The 21,891-nt window shown below is 41.1% G+C and overlaps 1 protein-coding gene across 10 annotated transcripts in view; it reads right to left on the reverse strand.

The window, feature by feature from the left end:
- Positions 1–21,891, reverse strand: part of cep112 (centrosomal protein 112) — a 130,471-nt gene that overhangs the window by 90,446 nt on the left and 18,134 nt on the right. For 8 of the 10 annotated variants that reach the window (XR_003219967.1, XM_013264801.3, XM_025906965.1 and 5 more), the window contains 9 exons: positions 21,751–21,825; positions 14,078–14,164; positions 9,871–9,970; positions 9,314–9,432; positions 7,802–7,945; positions 1,307–1,461; positions 888–1,017; positions 683–775; positions 499–558 (listed from right to left, as the gene is read on the reverse strand). Coding sequence is in view for 9 of the 10 variants with exons in the window: in XM_013264801.3 (XP_013120255.1) it covers positions 499–558; positions 683–775; positions 888–1,017; positions 1,307–1,461; positions 7,802–7,945; positions 9,314–9,432; positions 9,871–9,970; positions 14,078–14,164; positions 21,751–21,825 (963 nt within the window). In the remaining variant the exon portion in view is untranslated. The remainder of the gene's footprint in view (positions 1–498; positions 559–682; positions 776–887; positions 1,018–1,306; positions 1,462–7,801; positions 7,946–9,313; positions 9,433–9,870; positions 9,971–14,077; positions 14,165–21,750; positions 21,826–21,891) is intronic. The other 2 variants (XM_013264798.3, XM_013264800.3) reach the window with 2 other exon arrangements.

The following is a 21,891-nucleotide window of genomic DNA, read 5'->3' on the forward strand; positions in this document are numbered from 1 at the left end:
AGTGTGGGCTTTAAACCTGATCTTTACCTATGAAGTCTGGCCTGGCCTAGTCTGGTCCAGCTCAGATCATTAACAATAGCCTTTGTACTCTATGCTTTATGGCTGCTCTATGGCTTTCAAAAGGGTCTCTCAAAGGAGAGGGGGTAATCAAGCACAGGCCTGGGTACAGAGACAGTGCATACTTCAGACAGACCCCCCCCGCCCCCACCCCAAAAAATGTTTATTTCAATTTGCTTCTAACTTCTTCCTTAATTTTGTAGCTTAATAATTCTTGTTCTAAATTACTAACTTACCATCCTGCTTTCCTTTGCGCCAGCCTAACATCTACCTGTTAACTGAGGCTTTTAGGATTTTACAAGAGCAGACAACCATGAGGAACATGCGACTCCAAGCTTTGATCTCCACTAATCACTTTGTTCGGGGGTGGTTTTGATATAATGACAGGAGGTTACTGAGCTTGGCAGATGGATTTCTCTTTATGGAACAGGAACACAGTACCTTTTTCTCACAGTTGATCAGCAGTTCATCTTTTTCCTGCTGAAACTTCATCTCTTGATCCTGAAAGGAAGCAGAGTCAAATTAATAGGTCCGAAAGCGCTGATAATGACAAGCACTTTTAAAGCTCGTATTGTTGCGGTGACGAAAGAGAGGTTTAAGATGAGCGTCGCCACCCGAATCATACCCTGACTTGTTGGTGTCTTCGATGTTCACTGTCCTCGAGCTGCTGTTTGATCTGAGCCACAGTTTTCTCTAAATCTGCCATCACCTCAGAGGCCTGCAAAAGAGAGTGGAGAAATCTGCTAAAAGTTCTGTGTTATTAATCAATCAGCAGCAAAATTTAGCAGGCCGGAGGGAGATACGTGTGGGTGTGTTGTGGTAATGTGAACCTTAGCAGCGGAGAGAGCATGCTCATGGTGCAAGTGGCTCAAGTCGGTCTCGTACTTGGCTTGGAGCTTCTGCGTGGCCTCTTCATGCTGCTCGCTCAGCTGCTCCTTCTCCTGCTGCAGGATCATAATCCTGTGAAAAGCTAACAGCTTGATTCAGACTTCATGAAAGAGTTTCACACACACAGCTCCGTTTCTATTTAGACACCATTTTTACTGTCCATCCACTGCACACTAGCAATACATTACATAAAGATTTCTGAAGATGTGAAGAAGGCATTGAAATTAAATAGCACATAGCAGTAAAAGCTAGTCATGAAAAGCTGGTTAGTATTGAAAAGCTTTCAATATTAGCACGAGCTACTCTTCTCCTCTTTATCTTTCAATCCACCCCTATTACCACACGCCAAACAGGTTCATACCGTCTGTTGGCCTCCTGGAGTTCAGTGCTGATAGATGCAATGTGGATCTCCAGCTCAGCCTTCTCCTGTGTCACTTTCTGACGCAGCGTGTTGCCCTTCTCCACTTCTGCTGACTGCTGTTTCACCCGGAGCTCGAGCTCTCTCATCGTTCGCTCCTGGACACACAAGTTGTTACTAAATCAAACAGCTTGAACCACCAAGGGCATCAGCATGGGAAAATGAACATAAACCAGAGGATCGCATGCTCCACAGAAATCAGGACACTGATATGGACGGATAGAAGTTAATATGTGGCTAACGGTGCAGCTGACTGATCCTCTCACTTCACTCATTGACAATAAATGATAATTACTCCAAAAATGTGTAATACTATTACATGCTACTAAACTTTGTAGCTGAAAATCCTTCCCTGCTCCACATGGCAAATTTTTAGAAGACCTCTTTGTAAGAGAAAAGACGAGATAACCTTTACTGTCATTGTAAGCACAAGCACACGACCACACAAGTAAAAAAACAAAAACAAAAAACAAAAAGCTCAGATGCACATGTTTCTAGTCAGCTGTTGTTCCTCTGTTACATTCTGGCTACTGTTTAAACTTAATACCCAAATTGTGACATAAGAATAAACTCATAGTGATACCAGCTTAAAATGTAAAAGTTAATGAATGCTTCCATAATAGCAAACTGCACAGGCCGCATGAACATTCACTTAAGGTGGACTTTCTACAATTCCAGTAACAGACAATAATCAGTTGTTAGATGGGTCAGTGTGTGTGAAAATTGCCTGATATTACTGGCAATTTCAAAGTCTAGCCACATCTCTTTCAATTCTTAAATTACTGACATTTAACGCTGGTGGCAGTAAAGTGCTGGTACATCAACACAGGGCATAATAAAAAGCCTATAACTTCATCGATTTAAATATCTGAACATGGTGATCCTGCATCAGATCAAATGACTCCAGCATACACAATGACAGCGTTGAGGTATTTCAGCCTCTTTTCCACTGTCAAAACTTGATCAAGATTCAGATTTTCAGAAGACAGTGATCAAAGTCCAGCCTAAACAGACAGCTTCTTCCTACACTGTTTTGATTAAAAAGAACTTCCCTTCCCTGCCTACTGTCCATCAACATGCACATATGTGTCTTTGTGTGTGTCTATGTACACATGACAGCGTGGAATGCAGTGTAGGCGGGCCGATAAAGGCGATGACGGGGCGCTGATTAAAGATGGAGCGTGCTAGTTGATCTAGATGATGACAGAAGATTGCGATGACTGAAGGTGGAGTGACGGGAAAGGCAGGGAATGGTGCGTTTGAAAAGAGTATGCGAGCTGCGCCCGGCAAGGCTGCTGAGAGAGACCTTTGTCTTTGTGTTAGCCGTGTAGGGCGTTAAGAAAAGGAACAAGGAGTCTGTGTTGTGCTGGGACGCGTGCTGACACTTAGCTTTCTGGCAGGAGATGAGAAGACACGTCTTCATACTGAAGCCTGACTCGGCACACCTGGACCCTCAGTGGGGCCAAAATATGTCCCCTAATTAGGTGTTTTAGAAGGAGAATGACTTTGTGTGAAGTGCAGACTAAACTAGATTATGAGCTACGCTCCTCTTCGAAGATTTTGAAATGATTAAGCCTTTGAAGAGGGGGGGAAAACAAAACAAAACATGTAAGCCGTGACAAAAAAAGTCATAAAAAGTGATGGACGACCTTTCACAATATTTGTATCAGAACTACAGCCAGCAACTGGAAGGCAGCCTGTATCATCACTCGTCTCCTGAGGCCACGCATATTGTGGTTCAAATTCTAATAATAGATCAGATTTTTTTTCTTGGTTAGACTTACAAAAGTCCTCATAAAAACATCACTATAATACATATATAGAATAAGCAAACACTATTAAAGGAAGAGGACAGTGTAAGGTGGAAATAGCAAGCTTGAGGAATAAATGTCCAGCAAATGTTTTTTAAAAAGGTTTAGTGCCATTTTCAGAAACCAGTTATTCTGTATTCGTCTGAAACAGTGTTGATAACTATATCTTATATATAGGAAAGGCCCATTCAATCAGCAGTGGAGACAATGTGGCACTGCTACAAATGCATCTCTATCTTTACTTGGTTTGGACATGCACAGACTACTGTTAAAAGTTGGCTGGTGCAGATAGCAGCTTGTCTTTATTTTCAAACACCTACTCAGTCACTTCTGCCTGTTCTGCCCTGCGCAGAGATAAGAGCCAAAAACAACATCCGAAGCACCTTCTTGTGATCTCTGTTGGACAGAAACTCCACAAGGCAGCGGTGGGCAGATGAACAGTCTTTATTTCATTTGTTATTAAGCTGCATCCAGTCTGCTGTATTTGAAGGGAATGAATCATCGACTTGAGGTTGTCCTGGCTTGCTTGTGTTGCGTGTGATGTGAGCAAACTTTTCATATTGTGTCCTGGATATAAACTTAGGATCTACATCTCTTCGGCACAGTGGTGCAGTAGTTTCCAAACACATTAATGTTAGGTTAACTGGTGCCAGGCAGTCAGCATAGGGCCCACTAAAGGATGTCGGGCTCTCAGGCCAATTTCATGAAGCCTGCTTCTGATTGTTTGGTGTGGCAGTGTTCATCCTGTTCGTCTTTGTACAGAGGTAGCAGATACTGGTCTTCATGATAGATTAAGGAACTTCTATCTCCCTGTCCAGCTACCCTAGAATCGCCTCCATGACGGGAGACATAGAAGTTTAAGTGACTCAATACTATACTCTGATCAAAAAGTGTTACTCTGAGGAGTGTATTTAGTAGAGGAGTAGCACTGACCACAAACAACTACAATGTGATTTGCTGCACAAAGCACATGTTCAGCATTACTGGAGCTCACTTCTATTTAATGAGGAGTATGGACTGAAAAGTCTAGAAGGAAGATTCGTCTGGATATTGGAAGACTCAAGAAAGTCAACATGGGGCAACATGAGGCAACTCCAGCTCTAAAGGATCAAGCACAGAGACAGAAATCACAGACAAAAAGGTGCTGTACCGGCTCACCTGAGATAAAGACCACCTTCAACACATATCGTCAGTGTGTGTGTTTGTGAATTACTGTGTAGGTAAAGCCCAATCCCACAGGAAGACAGCAGCTGTTACAGTGACAGGGGGCCTTTCCCCCCCATTTCTTGGACCTTGTCTGGCCTTAATTATTAAAAAAAGGGGGGCTATCAACCATGAACCATTCAGTATTTGTTGCCTCTTAAATGTGGCCCTGTTGACAGACTAAGGCCAGAGGCAACGTGTGTGTATGGCAACCCATGAACACTGATACTGATAGAAACTGTATTTATGAAACACGTGCATTCAACTGGCCTCTGGTGTTGACGGTCCCAGCTAATGAAATGTGCATAGTCCCACTTAAACCAAAGTCCTTTCATATGACTTCAAAGAAAGTGGAGCTTTGGGAGGTGTGTACGCATGTGTGCACGCACATCTTCAAGCGCAATCACAGCAATGGGTAAGATTTAATACATATTTGGATCAAAGACCTTTTTAAAGATGACAGGCACAAGATATGAGAGTCATTCTTGGCCAGAGGTTAGAGAATGTCTCCTTTCATTTCAGCCACCGAGTGTTGTGGGCCACTTTTTTTTTCCTGATTAGCCATGCGACAGATGCATACATTTAGAACTAACTGAGGAAAGAGTTTTTAGCAGAAATAAATCTAGTTGCAGAGAATCCTGTTTGTTCCAGTGAAAGGTGGTGCTGAGCATAGAAAATAATCTGCCTACACTAAGCGTTTGAACACTTGCATCCCCTGCTGCTCTTTAGGATGAATCTCTGAAAGCTGCTCACACTATCTCAAGTATAAGTCGTGATCACAGACAGATGGAACAAACATGTGCATACAAAAATAAATAAATAATAAGTCAAGTAAGTTAACCCAGAATAAAATGCTAAATATGTTGTGTTTTATATGCTCATCATGTGGGTTTTACACTACTGTGCAAAAGTCTTGAGCCACTCCTCCTTTCTTTGTATTTTGCTTCCAAGGAGCCTGTTGTTGAGGAATATTTCTTCAGGCTTTCCGAAGATCTTTCAAAGTATTTCTTTGGCCTCTGATGCTGATGGTTCCAACTTATGAAATGTGCTTTGTCAGTCATTTTCAGTGCAGTCGTTGTTCCCGACCCATTTTTGGAGGAATGGCTTTTTTCTGGTTATTAAGTCACTTAACACTGACCTATGAATAATAAGTATTAAACAAAAAAAGCAACTAACTCAATGGATGATCCAGTGTTGCGTCTACACATAATTGACAACTTAGCAAAAGAACAATGGTATCTTTAGACACATTATTTACTCTAGCTGCCTGTCACAAAAACACATTTTTTTCCATGCCTTTAGTTTGTAGGAAAAAAAAGAGGAAATTGGACAAGTAGCGGACAAAAGAAGTGTCAGGCCTTAAAAACTGTTCAAAGCAGGTGAACGGTATCTGAAAGTCCTGTCAGCAAAGACCTGTCAAAGGACCTGAGAGATGTATCTGACCCTTCATCTGATCCATCCATTCGCTTCCGCTTATCCTTTTCAGGGTTGCGGGGGGCGCTGGAGCCTATCCCAGCTGTCACAGGGCGAGAGGTGGGATACACCCTGGACAGGTCGCCAGTCTGTCGCAGGGCCAACACACAGAGACAGACAACCATTTGCACTCACATTCGGTCCCGCATTCACACCTATGGGCAATTTAGATTAATCAATTGACCTTTCCGCACAAACTGCATGCCTTTGGACGGTGGGAAGAAGCCGGAGTACCCGGAGGGAACCCACACAAACACGGGGAGAACATGCAAACTCCACACAGAAAGAGCGTGGTGGAATTGAACCTTCTTGCTGTGCGGCAACAGTGCTAACCACCATGCCACCGTGCTGCCCCTGATCAATCTACTGTTAACTGAACCTTCATCAGAAATGGTCTCTGTGAAAAGGTGGCTGACAAAAAGCTATTCTTAAGGAAGGGAGACAGACAGAAACGGCTGAGATTTGCCAAATTCCAAAAAAGTGTCTGAAAATCAGTGGTAAAAGGTCTTGTGGAGTGATGAAGCCATAAAAATAAACAAATAAAATAAATAAAAATGAGTTATAAGTATGTATGGACAAGCTCAGAAGAGACATGGTGTAGACTCCGTATTTCAGCCAGTGGTGTTGGGGATCTTGTTAAACCTGACGTATCCAGAATCCAGAAAAGTACAGTCAGATTTTGATCCATCATACAATATTATATGATTGGCAGCAACTTCATTTTTTTGTATGACAGTGATACAAATACACTGCCAATGCAGTAAAAGTATATCTAAATTGAAAAACACTGAGTACAGCACCATCAGTCACGGACTGCTTTCTCCAGAGCCTGGGCCTCAACATTATTGAAGCAGTGTGCAATCATCTTGACAGAGAACAGAAAAGGCAGCCAACATGCAAAGAAGAGCTTTGACTGTCCTTCAAGAAGCCTGGAGAACTATTCCTGAAGACAACTTAAAGAAATGACAGGAAAGCTGCTTTAGATCGTTCAGGCTGTGGTGAAGAATACAGGTGCTCATCCCAAATATTGTCTTTCAGTCTTGTTAGAATTGTACAAGCTCTGTTTTTGTCCTATATACTGTATATTCATTTATGTTTGCATGTTACAATACATATTTGTGGCTCAAAACCTTTGCACAACACTGTATCTGTAAATCCACGGGACCACTGGTTGAGTGGGAGTCTTCCAGCACATCTGCTACTTTGGTATGTGCAGCAACACAAGGTCCAACATAAATCAGGGTGTGGAGATTAATAATTCAATATCAGAAAATCACATCATTGGTCTCAGCAGACACAACACACAGCAGCTGCAACAAAAACACACCGACAGACTGAGCGCTAACACAAAATTTCAAAGAAGCTGCTCCAGAAAATTATTTTTTGTCTGAAGTGTGCAGAGCAACTGATCCTCAACACCTCAAATCTAGAGCCAGAGGCAGATGGTGTTGTTTTTCCTTTCATTTAACTTGTAAAAAGATGACTTAAATAAATAAATAAATAAAATGCTGATGAAGTCGTCTATATCAATCTGAGCTACTGTAGCATCTTACGCATCTCATGTCAAAAGTGTTGTAAAATGTGACACATGCATTTCAGAAATAAAACATGAAATGGTTGCTTAACTATAAAAGTATAAAGACGATACGAGGCAGTGTCGCACACTTGACTGATGAGCTGCTGTGATCAGACATCCAAGCATGTGTAGTATTGAACTGGGTGTCATTGCATACAGTTTAATAAGAGTATCACAACAACTATGGGTGAGTAACACCCACATGTTTCATCAACATTTATCAACATGCTGTTTGTGCACATAGTACACAGATTAACAGAAAGCCAGAAAAAAAACAGCTAACAATATTAGTAAGATTCATCTTAGCTGCTGTATTGATGCAGTAAAGCTGACACACACACATCCAGACTCACACATGCCTGTTCCTGTACTCACAGTTGCTTGTGACCGCGCATTAAAGTCAGACTCCATCTTAGCCAGTCGGACGTTGGTGTCCTCCAGCAGTTCCTGGATATTCTGTGTGTGTTTCTTCTGCAATTCAAACTTCTCCTGCTCCATCTCTGTCACGGCAGCATGCAGCTGCAAGGGAATTCAATACATCTACATGTCAGTTACAGATGTTCCTCGCTGCGATTCCAGTCATTAATGACTGATCGATCATTTCTCTTTTAATTTTTAAAAGTATAAAAGCACTTTTCAGCAATCAGAGACCACATAACACTTTTTTAACCAATTCCGTCCATTCTCTGCCGTTTATCTTTTTCAGGGTCGCGGCGGGGCTGGAGCATATCCCAGCTGTCTTAGGGCGAGACGCAGGGTACAACCTGGACAGATAACCAGTCTGTCTAACCAATTCATTATATTAAAAACACTCGATGAAGGACTTGTGGACTGATGAAGAAATCTCATATCTCACAGTCAATAGCAGCATCAAATGTTACATACATACACTCAACAGCCACTTTATTAGGTACACCTTGTTAAAGATAAGATAAAGATAAGATAAGATAAGATAACCCACCTTTGCCTTCAGAACTGCTTTGATTCTTAATGGCATAGATTCAACAAAGTGCTGAAAACACTACTCAGATTTTGGTCCATGCTGACATGATAGCATCACACAGCTGCTGAAGATTTATCCATAATGGGAATCCCACTGTCACTGTCCACTTACACCACTACCGGCAGCTTGAAATATTAATAATACAATGGGCATTGTATGGCCATTTTCCTTTGAGCTCTGGCATCAAGTATTCTCTGTAAACACTAGAAATTGTTGCGTGGGAAAAGTAGATCAACAGTTTCTGAAATACTCAGATCAGCCTTGGCACCGTCTGGCACCAACAACCATGCTGTTTAAAGTCACTTAAAGTCACCCTTCCTCCCCATTCTGATGCTCAGTTTGAACTCAGCAGGCCGTCTTGACCATGTCTATGATGGACCATGTTCATGAAGTTGAACAGGTGTACCTAATACAGTGACAGTGAGTGCATACTTCCAAAGAGTGGAGTTAGTACTGTCTGCTTCTTTAGATGTGCAACATCTCTCTTATTGAACAGGGTTAAACATAATTTATATGCTACACAGGAATTTTTTATGTCATCTGAGAGAAAAAAATGTTTCTATAACATCGTTCACCACATGCTGAGCGACCCTGAAGAGATGAGTGTAAATTTCATTAGCATCTTATTGAGCCCCCACAGCTGAGCTAGCTGGAGCTGTAGGAGTGAAAAGACAATTTACCTAGGGCACAGAGCATTAATTTTTCAGCAGTGAAAAAACCCACACTAACTTAAGCACCACATGAAGGAATGAGGTACAGCATAGCCTGGCTGCTTAAAGCAAAGTCTGCTTGTCTCATGCTAACAAACAGTCTTCCTCTGGCTCAGGGCTGCTTACACGGCGTTGGCCTGTAGAATTTCTAAGCCCTTCAACTTATCCTCATACCTTCTTCTCCCACTCGTTTTTTAAAGAGTCGGCGCTCTGATCCGACATCTTCTTCAGCTCTGCAATCTGCTTCTCTTTGCTCTCGCAGATGACCTGGGATTCCCGCAGCACACTTTGAACTGCAGGTGAGCGCAGACACAAAACACACAAAAGAGCAGTCAGGCCCTGCCTCAGGGTATGAACAGATGGACACACGAACAGACGTGCACACACACTTGTGCTCGACTGATGTGCTGTCAGGAAATCAATGACAGTAAAGATTTTGTTTCTATTTGAATGGCTACTATTTCTTCTGTGCGACACAGTTTTATCATCGGACACTCTTAGAAGCAGACGCGTGAGAAAAGAAAGGAACAGGACCAAAAAGAAGGAAATCAAGTATAAAAAGACACATAAGGTTGACTGACTTTTAGATTGAGCAGCACAGCTGGAGAGTGTCACTCTACACCAGTGCAATCCTTTCTGGAATTGCATCTTTTTAGGCTTTTTACTCCAAGTGGCAGAGACACAAGTATAAACATCCTTCATGTTAACCCCGCAATCACGTGACCTCTCACCTTTCTTCTCCAGCTTACGGATCGTCTCCTCTGATTCTTTCTGCTTGGTCCGTTGAAGGCTCTTCATCTCCTCAATCTCACCATTTTTTCGGTCCAGAATCTAGAGATGGAGAGGGAGACTGGAGCTTGAACTCACACTGAAAGTGTATTCGGCTGTTTTTCTCTTACTGCCAAGAAAATGGCATCTGTCATAGCAAAGCTAAAGCTATTAAAGTTTTCGCATGCAAAGTTCACAAAGGCTAAATTTAAGTATGCACTATGTGACCCAGATATAAAAAAGGAAAATGCAACCGCCCACACTCAAAGACAGTGCAGAGACCCCAATAACTGTCTAAGATACCCTGGAGTTTTTGACAACCAGTAGCACTAAAGAAGATTTTTTTGTTTTATTTTTTGTGCAGTTTCTTGCTTTGTGAGCTCATGTATACACACACCCACACACACACACACACGAAAATACATAAAAGCACATGCAGCTGAATGTATTCGTACTCTACTACTACTATTACTACTCTAGTAGGTAGGGGTCACGTAGGAAGTAAACATGAATATGAACATTAATATATCGAAAGGTTTAAGAAAAAAAAAAATGTATATTTATTTATGTATATACTCCTGAAGGTAAAAATGTGTTTGAATCTGCTGGACTGTGGAGTTTGCATGTTCTTCCTGTGGTGGGACCTTAAGACAGGTGTGCATAAATGAAAGCCTGCAAACCTCGATGAACTGAAGTAATGATGTAAAGAAGAGTGTGTCGGAATACACTCAGAACAATGTGCGAGACTAATAAAGTCAGACAGAAAACCATTGTTTCAAGTTCATTTTCCTACATGTTTGCATAGAGCCCTATGAAAATAGTATTATTGTTTTTTTCCATGACTATATTTTAGGTTAATTGGTGATTATAAATTGACTGTTGGGGTGAATGTGAAAAGAATGATTATGTGTACATGAGACAGGCACCCTGTCCAGAGAGTACGCTGCCTCTTGCCCTATGACAGCTGGGATAAGCTTCAGCCACACTGCAACCCTGATATGAAGATAAGTCATCTGTTTCCATCAGGAGTGTTTATGAATGCTAATGTAAATTTATTTTTAACTTATTTTTAAAAAAAGACAAAAAAGAGATTTTTCGTCTGCTATGAATCATGTGTTTATCTCGCGCATGCCTAAATTAAAGGCTGTTATCTGTAGCAACATGAAACACGCTGTATGGCATTTCATTGTATGACTTCATTCATTTCATCTTTAATAAGCACATCCATTACTTAGGAGACTACGTGCAAAGTGTGAGAAATGGCAGCTGAATGAACCACCTGTGCTAAGGCGTGATGAGGTAACTGCATCTGCTTCCTGCTGCCATCTGTGTGTAATTAGTTAAATTAGGCCATGGAGAGTTTCTCAATTACTCTGTTACATAATATGCATATATATGTAAGTGCATTCTGCAACTGGTGAATCTATCTGCTATGCAGATGGTGCCAAGCAGGCTGGTTTACTTCACAGACAAAATGAATCCAAACTCAACAATCCAAGTCTCATTTTATCGAATTCAGCTCTCGTAGTGATATCAAATCATCTACTTGAAATATTATTCTGAACCTATCTATAAGCTTAATGGATATTTTGGGCTGTATTTTTAGGTTTGGGAGTAATGCCATTAACAAAAGGGAATAAATAGCTTTATTTCAACAACAGATGATGCTATGGCTGAAATGGACCAGTGGTTATTTTTCCATTAATTCCCGAAGCCCATGAGACTTTAGCATTTTGTTCAATTTAAGTGCACTTATTAGTCCAGTCTGCCATCGTCTCTGTGAGTGAGAGTGTGATGGGAGAGAGATGAAAGGAGGATAGGGTGACTGGAGCAAAGTTCACAGAGCATTTAGGGATACCCATTTTTTTTTTCCCATTTTACTACCCCAGAGGCGTTGTTGTCATTTCCACCGAACAAGCCGATGACACAGTGTCAGTTCCAAGGAGAGTGCACCAGACAGTGGGAAATGGCAGCTTTTAGGATGTCCATTTTAGGACTTAAAATACATCCTATGTGGGGGGAAGGGGATCCAGCCTGGCTGGCCTTGACTTTGACCAATGCCATCACTGGAAGAGGACAGAATTAAACTGCAGAAGAAAGCGCCAAAGGAATCTGTAACATATGTAATTTAATCTCAGTGCCATTTATAACAACATATTGTACAGTAAACGGAGATTTGCATGTTAATAACATAAGATGTTCTTCTGCACTTGATTTTATCAAATAAAATACTACTCTCACCATGCTTTGGATTTAAAGCAGTGGGACAACGACTCATAGCCTTTCAGCAGCCTATACATTATTTATAAGTAGACTAATTAAAACTAAACCTAGCTTGTCCACTTTCCATCCGGCTCATCAAAGTCCACCCCTGAATAACTCCCCTTTGAAGCCATTATGGGGAATATTGGGTAACATTCAGTGGAAATTAAATTGGACATAAGTTGCAATCTGTATGTAATTAAAGAGAGAAGGCGGGGGGGCAAAAAAGAGCTGGCTGTCATCCTGTCTCTTGTCAAACACTAAGATGCAATGGGCATCTTAAAGTAGCAAGAAAAGTAGAGTGTTTTTTTCTGTTTTATTAGAAGCTTGTGTGGCAGCAAAGGAAAGTCATAGTGAGTATGTGACAGATCCCAGGTGCTTGATCTGCAGCCTAACTGACGGGCACCGACTATAGTGTGAAATAAACCAGCTTTATTGCTATTTTAACCAGCTGACAAAAAGCTTTGAAGAGGTGATTACATGCAGGATGGAGCGCTAAGAAGAGGACAGACTCATTCCTTTACTTTTCATTAGCCACCAAATGAGAATCAAGATCAGTGACGGGTGTAGGTTAAATAGCTCTCCTGAGCACCGAAGTGAGCGGGCCTGTCGAGAAAAGAACTGCACAAACTATTTTCACTCATGTAGAGGGCATTATATTAGCACCAACTTAGTTTAGTTCAGATAATTAAAAGTTATTTAAAGAGATGACCATGACAAATACAATCACAAAGGGGATTTAGCCATGTTCACTAAAGGTCCCTATCTAGATGTCTGGACATGTAGTGCAGAAATAAACTGCTATTGGATGCTGGTCTAAGTTAGCTGAATAATGTAAAAGTAGGAATGATGTTTTTATTCGCTGTTTATGATGTTACGAGTATAACCCCACAGCTAAAAGTCAACTATTGTTTGCTACATACACTCACCAGCCACTTCATCAGCTGGGGGGTATTTTAACTGAAGTTAAATGTGATATGATTATTGGTAGCAAATGGGCTGGTCTGAGTTTTTCAGAAGCCGATGATTTGCTGGGATTGTCCCACAATCTCCCACAATCTCTATGATTTGCAGAGAATGGTCAAAAAAAAAAAAAGAAAGAAAGAAAAAGAAAATATCCTGTGAGCAGCATTTTTTTGGTTAGAAATACCAGACTCAAATAACCACTAGTTATAACCAAAGTACGCACAAGAGCATCTCTGAAATCACAACACACTGAACCTTGAAGCAGATGGGCTACAGCAGCAGAAGACCACGCCAAGTGCTACTTTTTCCAGCTAAGAAAATGAAACTGAGGCTACTATTTACACAGGCTCATGAAAGCATGGATCCATCAAACATTGTATGAACAACTCAGATTGGTGGTGGTGGTGGTGACAACCGACCATTAAACCCCACAGCCTAGATGAGTATTGTTGCTGACCATGTCCATCCCTTTATGACCATGGCGTACCAATCTTCTGATGGCTGCTTCCAGCAGGATAATGTTCCATGTCACAAAGCTCAGTTCTCAAACTGGTTTGTTGGACATGACAAAGACTTAATTGTACTCAAATAGTCTCTCAGTGTCAATATGAATCAAAATCTCTCAGGAATGTTTCCAGAACCTTGTTGAATCTAAGCCACAAAGCATTAAGGTCGTTATGAAAGCAAGAATGTCCAACCCAAGACCAGCTACAGTAGGTGTACCTAATAAAGTGTCCAGGGAATGCATGTTTGTCCCTTCCCTATAAGAGCTAGCTAAACACAGGTCAATAACTGCCATAATTAGAAATATCCAAACAGCTGGAAAGTTACAATAATTGATTTATTTAAAAAATACACACTAAGCAAGGACTGTGAAATATCTTCACTGGTAGGTGGTGCTGACGGAGTCTTTGCAAACTTTGCAAAAGCTTTTGTTCTTACTTTCTCAACCTCTGCATCGTGTCTCTGCTGCATCTTCAGTTTTTCCTCCTGGTGCTTGGCCTCCAACACTTTGATCTTCATCTCGGTCTGAGAACAAAGAGAACCAAATGCCATATGTAACATTTACAACACGTTTAACACCGTGATTTAACTTTTGTCATCCTACCACCAAATATTATGAGCAAGATATTTTGTTAACCACTAAAATCTGTGTCCCAACTGTTTTACAGACACGACACGGAATAACAGAGTCTGTCTGTCGAAGGTAACATAAATCCGGATGATACAGTGTACAGCATCTCACAAACAAGTGCAGCTGATGATCAAATAAAACCACATTAAACCTTTAAAAAAAAAAGAAAAGATTTTTCCACACACAGAGAGCTTCAAATGTGCCCAACTGTTTGCGGTGCTTATGTCTGTGTACACGTTTGTTTATAATAAACAAAGTAAAAACCTGTTTGTGTGTATTTACCCGAAGTTAATCATGCAGGGAAAGGCTGTTTTCATTCAAACACTGTTTTCAAAGGATCAAAAGTTCAACGTTGTCACGAGCATGTTGGAACAAATCTCCTGGAGCTAGAGGACGTTCACACACCGGCACCGTAAAACAAAACCCTAATGATTCGTCACTTTCTGTAATTGACTCAAACAAAAAAGAAGAAAAAGAAAAAAAATCTGTGTTTTTCATCTTCAAAGAGCCATTAATCATCACACGACTGCATCTGTCTGGAGAGAGACAAAGCTACAAAATGACAGCTTTTTGACAAAACATGTATTTCTAAATATTTAGTGGCTTAAACTTAAGCTAAGAATTTATTGATTTAATAAATTCTTAGCTTAAGTTTAAGCCACTGTCTCAGCTTTATAAAGATATAAATGTGCTTTTTCACACTTTCAAAGCTAAGAAAAAAAACTGGAAAAAAAGAGAAGAGGACACTTTTTGATTCACAGCCTAGTCTTACCAATAAGATGTGAAAGTATGAGCGGATAATACTCTAAGCCTTACAGTATTAAGGAATTTGTACTTACAGCTTTTGACCTGTGCATCTGTGGTCCAAAACACACTGTACCCTACCACTATTTAGCTGCTACTAATAACAGAGATCATCGTTTTTATGAAAACACTCACTAATAATTACCTCAGAGATGAAGGTTGTGTTTTTGGTAGCGTTTGTGTGTGTGTCATTCTGTCTGTAAACAGTATAGCTCAAAAAGCTTTGAATTCATTTGTTGAAGACTTTATACGGATGTGGATTGGGCCTGTGCTAACAATCTATTAAAATTTAGCTTACATCCACCAACTCCTCCCATTCACATGGATATCAGAACGTTACCCAGGTAAGTGACACACCTGGCCATCCATGTGATATAAAAGAAAATCTCACTGATCAGACCAGGCCACCTTCTTCCATTGCTCCGCGGTCCAATTTGGATACTCAAATTTTTTTTGCACTGGACTGGGGTTAGCAGCTATGCAGCCCCACACACAACAAACTAACACATTTCCATCATAACCAACATTAACCTTTTCAGCAATTTGAGCTATAATAGCTCATCTGTTCGACTGAACTGCACAGAAAGCCCTCGTTCAGTACGTGCTCCAGTGAGCCTTGGCCGCCCATGAAACCCGTCGCTGGTTCACCACTGTTGGACCACTTTTAATAGCTTCTGACCACTGCAGACCAGGAACACCAAATATAAGCTGCAGTTTTGGAGATGCTCTGACCCAGTTTATTCAGCCATCAAATTTGGCTGTTTCAAACTTGCTCAAATCTTTACACTTGCCTATTTTTCCTAATTTGAGCATCAACTTTGAGGACAAAATCCTCACTTGCTCCCTAATATATCCCACCCACTAGCATGTGCCATGATTAAGAGATAATAAGTCACCTACCATATGTCATAATGTTATGCCTGACCTGTGTAAACGGGTCCTCCTACCCATTAGAATACACATCAGTTTAATGTTAAAGTAATATTTTCTGTTAACCAAACTATACTTGTACTAATAAAGACTTCTGTTCCCAGGCAGACCTTCACCAGTACCAGCTTGGAGGCTGCCAATAAGATTAAAAAAAACCCAAAAAACACATAATCAATAAAACATATCAAACCTCTTTGTGTGAGTGTATTGGTTTATGCAAATAGTGTTAAAATTAAACATGTGTAAACATGAACTGGCTGGATAAGTAATGAAGAGGACCTTCATTACACAAACAAACCAGAAGTTTCTATAATTAGCTACTTTTGGCTACTCCCTTATTTACAAGGGGTCGCTACAGCAGGTAACTTTGTTTGATTTGGCAGATTTTTACACCCTTCCTGGTGCAACACCATACGGATTTGTTTCTCTTTTTTCCCCTCCCTTTCTGGTAGACAGGATGACCTTGCAAAGGCTGACGTCAATCCGTCACATGTAAAGGAATAATAATGCTATTTTTATTCAACCTTTGGAAAAAGTATTTCTCAGATTTTTCCTAGTTCGATTGCCGTTAAGTGCCAACAACACACAACAACACACAGAGGCACAAAGAAAGTCTTTGACACAAAGATGACTGACCATTTCCTTTGATGTCCCTACTCATGTTTAGTCACTGTCTGTTCTGGTGTCTTAATCAACCCTAAAGCAGGGTGACAGTGTTCCTCCTTTGAAAGTGCGGCTGTGTGTATGACTATGTCAGCAGTTATAACGTCCCAGGGCTAGATCTTGTTTGTTCTAGTCATCAAAAACCATTAAGCAGAAAATTCCCACAACATTACTTGGCACACTCAAACCACATTAGACCTTCTCTCTTGGTGAGAATCAAAGGGAAGTAACTGTGATGTCTGAGTACAGACATGATTTAATTACACAAGTGTTTAAGTGTACACATACAATACAATAAAAACACCAACAACATACTGAACATATAAAAAAATTCACTTTAAATTTAATAGAGAGCCATGTTAAAAATAAAATTCCAACTAAAATACATGAATTGCCTTCTAGATGATTCTCCTCATTATTGTACTTCAGCTACACTTAGACACTGTATCCTTGACAAAGCTCTGTTAAGTATTCTGCTTCTTTTTTCCTTGATTTACCGCCATTTCTTGTGCAATTGAGGGGACCACAAGAGACGTGTCAGAGAAGAAAGGAAAAGGCAAAAGAAAAGGAGGGGGGTAAAAAAAGACAGAGGGAGAGATGGGGAGAGAGGTAGCAGTGATTGAAAAGCAAAGGAGTTAGTAGAGACCTGATTCTGCCCTCCCCCGTCCCCTCTACTCCCCAAAAAAAGAACGTGTGGGGGTGTCACTTTCTCATCCTCTGTTCAAATGCTCTTTGGAGAAAGTTTGCCAAACTAGATCAGGGGTGTCTGAAACTTGTTTATAAAAGGCGTCGGTGAAGGAAGGAGGAGGAGGAATGTCGTACACCTAAGGCTTTTGAGACAGCTTCAATCAGCCCAACTGGGTGGTACAGCTTTTTCCCTTTTCTCTTCTTCAGAGTTGTAGCGAGCGCTGTAAGATGCCATGTTTTTTGACACTTCGCTCTTGAAAGGATGAGAGGCTAGAGAAAGAGAGAGAGACGGAGGAAAGAAAGCGAGGACGGGTACGAGAAAGGGAACGAGGTTGCTTTTTCTGCTCTCGAAACCATCGCGGGGTCAGGGCCTTTTCCCTCGGGGGGGACGTGTTCACAAATCGGCTGCTAACTGTTTAGGCTCCACAAAGCAAGGTTGCATTTGTGCATTTCCTTCATCGCGCTTGAGATGTACAATGTCCCGGTGCGTCTTTCATCCTCAGTAAACACAGATGCTCTAGGATAGTCGGTATACAGCGCCGTACTATCTGCTGAGGAGCAGCTAGATGCCATTTCCACAGTCTGACAAGAAGTTAATTTACTGTAGTCTGTCCAGATTGTAAGGCCGGATAAAAACTTTGGCTAAAATTTGACTCTGACATGTGGGGAAATAAATAAATAAATAAACTGCAGCTCTGAATACAGAGTAAGTAAACACACTACTTAAAAATTTCTAACATGAAAACATCAAATACGCAAACTCAAACGCAGAGCAGTAACTTCATCATCATGGAACACTGCAGATCCTTTATATCTTCTAGCCTGAAGCGCCATACTGAACTAGTCCCTTTAAAAAATACTAAGACTCACTAGGTTACTCTTTTTTTTTAGCTTTGAAAAGCGATCAGATAAGGCAGGCTATGGCCCTCTAAGTCACAGGCTGTGAGCTCAAGCTCCATCCCAAAGGGTCTTAGATTAGAGAGACTGCATCATTATGGCATCAGAAAGCAAAGCGTACTGATCTTCAGTCAGGGAATTGTGACCATTAGAGTGGTACTGCTTGACACTAACACACTGCCAATCCCTCAGGTCAGGTACCAAGGGGAGGGACGGGTAGTTTGTAGACGGCATGAACGCACAAACTGCAGAAGAAAGTCTGGGTATTTTAGTCAGTCTGTCAGTATGTTCCATAATTACAAGACTTAGGCCTATGTATAGCGAAACCTGACTCATCAGTCGACATTTAATTGAATTTCCAAATAAAGGCCCAGCCCTCTTAATGCTAAGCACTGCTAGAGCGCGCTGTAGGATTAGCAGGACTTTAGCAGGACATTTTCCACATTTTCCCCTGTAAGTGTGCACATATGTATAAGCTAAGTTACTTAAAGCAATGGCAGCTTGTAGGGAAGTTTCTCAGCTGCCACTCATTGTTCCACAGGGGGAAAAAAAAACAGTCTGCATTTTTAGTAATGCAGTCAGTAGATTAGCAGGAGGATGAGCTTGGTGTGAAAGCTGAGATGTTCGTTAAGCTGCCACCAGCTTAATGGCATGTGGTGTGTATAACACTTTAAACCTGGGTAAATTTCCAACTATGCTTTAGGGATTACGGGGAAATGATGTCACTGTGATTTCCCAGACCTACGCCAGACAGCCACGGAATAGCAGAGCCGGACAAGATTACGAGAAAAGTTTCTGCATGCCGGCAAAGTCAGAGGGCAGCATGGGTTGACTACGAAGAAGGTGCTTTACCCGTACAAACCTCGCAGTCTGTAGATTCAATGTAACAGCTCATGTTTGACTCTTACCTTTCGCTTCAAGTCGGTTTTTTTCAGCATTTTAAATACCTCACTACAATGCTACAGTTACACTAGGCCAAACAGTGGCTAGATTCTGCAACACGATCACAAACGACTGCGACTGTGCGCCTTTGAAGTGGTTGAAATGGACTCGGACCGGGTCAGCTAACAACTCACAGTTAGCTGCCGTCTTCCGAGTTACTTTGGTGCATCAAGACAGCGATACAACAGCAATAAGACAGATTCAGTCTGCTATCAGTTTGCGACTGGATGGGGTCAAGTTGGAAATGACACATGTAACTGTGACAATGAGGCAGTTAACGGTGATACATTGTTGAAAATTGCAAATCTTTTATCATCTACATACACAAAACTTTGCACTAACTGTTTACAGTCAGATTCCAGCCAGAACCCCACAGATCTAAAACAGAAATTCCTCGACAAATATCAGAGTATCCAGAGAAGGACACGTATGAGTGCAACAAATTACAAATTGTTGGTACCAAATGCATTTGTTGTCCATCCATAATGCATTAAGCCTAAATCACATACACTTACATGTAACACTCTAGATGTACTTTTCTTAGAAAACCATAGTCTCAATACATGTTGAGACTAAGTGCAATGGATTTCCTAAACTTTTAGCATTTCCCACATTGCTAGCATGCAGCCTCGGTAAACGGCCAGCTCGGTTTCCCATGGCTTTCTTCCTAAAAATCCATGCTCATATTCAAGGCCGTTCACAGATAAACTGAATCTCAAACACTCTCACAGCTCACACCAGTGTCAGACTCGTAATATACTATGCTCACCAAAAATACTAAGCATATGCTCAAATACCACTTTCACAAGCATCAAAAAGATTGAACATCATAAACTTTACACTACACAATTTATTGACGGACGATTATGTCGCACTGCACTAGATCACACAGGTGTATCTAATAAAACAGTAACTCACTGCATTAAATATGTTCTGCTGAGGTACATTTATATTCCCACCACACACGGCTGTATGGAGCCGGTGAGCTAGTCTGAGGTGGGATCAAACAGCATAGGACGTGGCTTTAATGTTTTCATAATGGAGTTGCCTCATTCAGTCAGTGCACAGAAACATTGCCTGGCTGGTAAAAGAAGATTTACATCCACCGATCACAAACACATCTTTGTCATGAGAGACCAACAAACCAGACCATTCTTGTCCGAAATGTCCTGTATGTTTTTCCAGCCAGTGCTTACCGACTGGCTGCAGGTATGAAAAGCCATAGCTATTACAGACAAGTCATGCTCAGTTTTATATTTAACAGTGCATTAAAAGGTGGATGGTGGGAGGAATGTGTGGGGGTTCGGGGAAGTTTGGGAGGAGCACATGGGACTTCAAAGCATGTTTTCAGAATAGGATTTTCAGCTTAAATCCACATAAGGGAAAAAAGTGTCATCACTGGGAACTTGCATTATATTTGTCTTTTTAAGAGGCCTTGGCTATTTCAACAGTACAAACAGTGTGTGTGTGTGTGTGTGCGTGTGTGTATGCACGTGGCTGTGGGGGCGTTTAATGCCATAAAGCAACTAGAGAGCTTGTCCAGCAGAGTGTCTCTGACTGTGTTGTATTCTATGCTGTAAGCAATGTCTGTGTCAAGCGATGGCTTCATGTTAACTCGCTCACTAGCTGGTGAAATAGTTTGCTGAAAAGTTCAACAATAACAACATAAATTATATGAAAGCCGTCAGCCATTAGTTTTACTGTTGTGGCTACTTAATGTATATGTACACTCACTGGCCACTTCATTAGGTGCACGTTGCAAGTACCAGCTTGGCTTAATGGCTTAGAATTAAAAAATCTGCTGGAAACATTCCTCAGAGATTTTGGTCCTTATTGTCATGACAGATTTGCCGGCTGCACATCCATGATGTGAATTTCCTGTCCCACCACATCCCAAAGGTGGTGTGTTGGATTGAGATCTGGTTATTGTGGAGGTTATTTGAGTACAGTGAACTCATTGTTATGTTCAAGAAACCAAATTTGAAATGATTTGAGCTTTGGGATATGATAGAAGAGGGGCACAGTGTGGTCATAAAAGGATGGACGTGGGTAGTAACAATAATCAGGTAGGCTGTGATAGTTTAACAATGCTAACTTGGTACTAAGGAGTTCAAAGTGTGCCAAGAAAATATCCCCCTTACCAATACAACACCACCAGCCTGAATTGTCGATACAAGGCAGGATGGAGCCATGCTTTCATGCTGTTTGCAGCAGATTCTGTCCCGTCCCTTTCAATGTCTCCTTCCTTGGTTGTAACGAGTGGTTATTTGATTTACGGTCTCTTAAACCCTAGAGATTGTTGTTTGGGAAAAATCCCAGTAGATCAGCAGTTTCTCAAATACTCACACCTGCACATCTGTCACTAACAACCATGACACATTCACTGAAATTGCCTTTCTTTCCCATTCTGATGCTCAGTTTGAACTTCAGCAGGTCATCTTGACCATGTTTACATCCCTAAACTGATTGAACTGATGGACCAAACCAAGTGGCCAGTGACTGTATAAAGTATGTATATTCTCAGTTAGTGGCAAGTTTCTTTCATTCTGGTTCATACCTCTTTGCTCTGTAACAGTTGTGCACCCTGATCACTGGCCAAGTTACTCTTCCCCCCAAAGCTTGACTTGAAAATCTAAGGAGATATAGTAAAGAGAGATGTGGGAATGAGAAGACTCAGGAAATCAAAGACAATTTTCTT

The sequence above is a fragment of the Oreochromis niloticus genome, linkage group LG4, assembly GCF_001858045.2.
Source record: "Oreochromis niloticus isolate F11D_XX linkage group LG4, O_niloticus_UMD_NMBU, whole genome shotgun sequence".
NCBI lineage: Eukaryota > Metazoa > Chordata > Actinopteri > Cichliformes > Cichlidae > Oreochromis > Oreochromis niloticus.